Source organism: Impatiens glandulifera, chromosome 5 (assembly GCF_907164915.1).
Source record: "Impatiens glandulifera chromosome 5, dImpGla2.1, whole genome shotgun sequence".
Taxonomy (NCBI): domain Eukaryota; kingdom Viridiplantae; phylum Streptophyta; class Magnoliopsida; order Ericales; family Balsaminaceae; genus Impatiens; species Impatiens glandulifera.
Window position 1 is genome coordinate 30,127,828 of NC_061866.1, and position 2,329 is coordinate 30,130,156.

The 2,329-nt window shown below is 34.1% G+C and overlaps 1 protein-coding gene across 1 annotated transcript; it reads right to left on the reverse strand.

Annotated features, from left to right (window-relative positions):
• Window positions 1–1,324: 1,324 nt before the first annotated feature.
• On the reverse strand, window positions 1,325–2,329 carry LOC124939195 (aspartic proteinase CDR1-like). The gene has a single exon (XM_047479697.1). It carries the CDS (start codon window positions 2,327–2,329, stop codon window positions 1,325–1,327), a length of 1,005 nt encoding a protein of 334 aa, XP_047335653.1.

A 2,329-nucleotide genomic window follows, 5' to 3' on the forward strand; every position in this document is an offset into this window, starting at 1 on the left:
CCAAAAGAACTTAATAAACCATCATCATCAAGCTTTATAGTTGAAATCAAATCCAACCTCATATATGTAGCATGTCGAACATTTTTAAGAAAACAACTTCGATCCATTGCTGGATTCTAGGAAAACATCGTCAGTACAAATAACTTTATTTACGACATTATCACCCATATTTAATACACAAAATTACTAGAAGTATAAGATTTAAAATAATCTTTCTTTGACGTAACATGCATGACAACTCCTGTGTCAAACACCCAAGTTGACTCATCGCATACAAAGTTAATTGTATTCTTATCGTGAACAGTGATAAGATCATATGTTGTTACTTAATTAGACGCTATCTTCATATATAGTCGTCTTTCTTTTACTTAGATCCGTTCACTTCATTCTTTAAGCTTGTAGCGATTCTTCTTTATGTGTCCACTTTTACCACAATGGTATCATTAAGTTGACTTGTATTTTTGACTTAGACTTGTTTTGACTCTTATGTCTCGTATTATCTTTCTCACATCTACTATCATGTCTTCTCCGGTTTTTAGCACTAAACAAATTTGACTGTGATGAAGAACCTTGAGATTTTCATCTCAATTATTCTTTCAAGACACCACTTTAATTTGACCAACTCAAATGTTACTGCACGATTAGAAATGTTACTGCACTTTAAAGTATAAGATTTACTAAGATACTAAAGCATATCTTAGTAACCGATTTGCATATATATATATATATATATATATATATATATATATATATATATATATATATATATATATATATATATATATATATATATGAAAAGATTTTTCATACAGTTTACTTTTAATTTGGGTTTTGATTTTGATTTCATTCCCAATGTTCATGTAATATGTTTTTCATTTTCATACACAAACTATAGATGAATAAGATTCTTTTAATGGTTATTTTGGAACCATGTTCTAACACATTATTGGAGACATTAACACTATGCCATTATCACAAAACATGTCAAGGAGATTACAGTTTTATTTAAAACATAATACTAAAAGAAAATGAACAAAATAGTTCTATAAATGTCAATTTCAAATATAGTATCCATATTTTTTTTATGTAAAACCATTTTTCATAGGATTTTTATTCTTTGTAATATAACAAACTTTATGACTTTGCTTTTATTTTTCTTTGTAAACATGCAATAAATTAAAAAAAACATATATGAAAACTGATCGATCTTATGGGGCCATGCTCCACTCCTGATCTGAACCATCTATTCTCCTCCACCAACTCGAACAATCAGTTGGTTTGAAAAAGACTTTCCCAATATCAATATCATAGCCGATTAAGAAGTTCATTTGTAAAAAGTTTCCAAATATGGCCTATTACTGGGTATCATCGTCATTAACAAATAATCCTCTAGTCGAGTGAAAGTGCTCGTACTCGGAAAAGTTAAGTTAGCACCACCATCAAAATGGAAGGTGATAGAAGGAATCCTCAAATTCTTGTTGTATTTATAGCAAAGCATCCAAGGATGTTTTGGAACTGGAATTGAGTCGGCCTGAATCACACTTTCTAGTGCATCCTTCAATTTTTGGTAAACAGTCGTCGGCAAATAAGTTTCCGGCGTGCCTGAGTCTATTAAGATGTTACCCTTCCCAATAATATCAACTCCCCCTTCTTTCATGGATCTAGTTTCTCTTGTGAACAGAATTCTCATATTGTTTACGGTGATTGCTTTCAATGTGAGGTAATATAATGGTGAGGAAGGCTTGGTGACCAAGGGGGTGGACACCACTCCGCGCCCAGACACGACCGCGTTTGTGCCGAAGTTGAGCTTGCTTCTGACATTTCGTTTAGAATGAGATACTAGACAGTACGAGAACTTACTACCCAAATATATGGGAAGTTTACCAAGGAACGAGAGAGGCCCCCTTCCAAGACCAAAGACACCGGACATACCGGAGGTGATCTCTTTAGTACTCATTCGATTGTCATTCCCACACCCATAAACCACATTTGGAATGGAAATGCGACCTAATCTATAAGTCTCCAAGGCTAGTTCTCCCAAACTGTTTGTACCGTCAGCATAGGATACATTATATCTACATTTTAATTCCGAGAGTTCATTACAAACACGCATATTGCCCAAATCCTTACATGTATCCGAGTTACATGGTAATACTTTATAAGAAGATGACTTTTGAGAATTAAACATGATTTTCTTTTGCTGATAACAATTCACACATGGGAGGCACTGGGTCCATGTGACTTCGGAGCCGGTGTCGGCGACCACCAACTGCTTGACTGGCGGTGTGCCAATGTAAATCTCCATGAGGTACAATGAACCAGTCCTCAT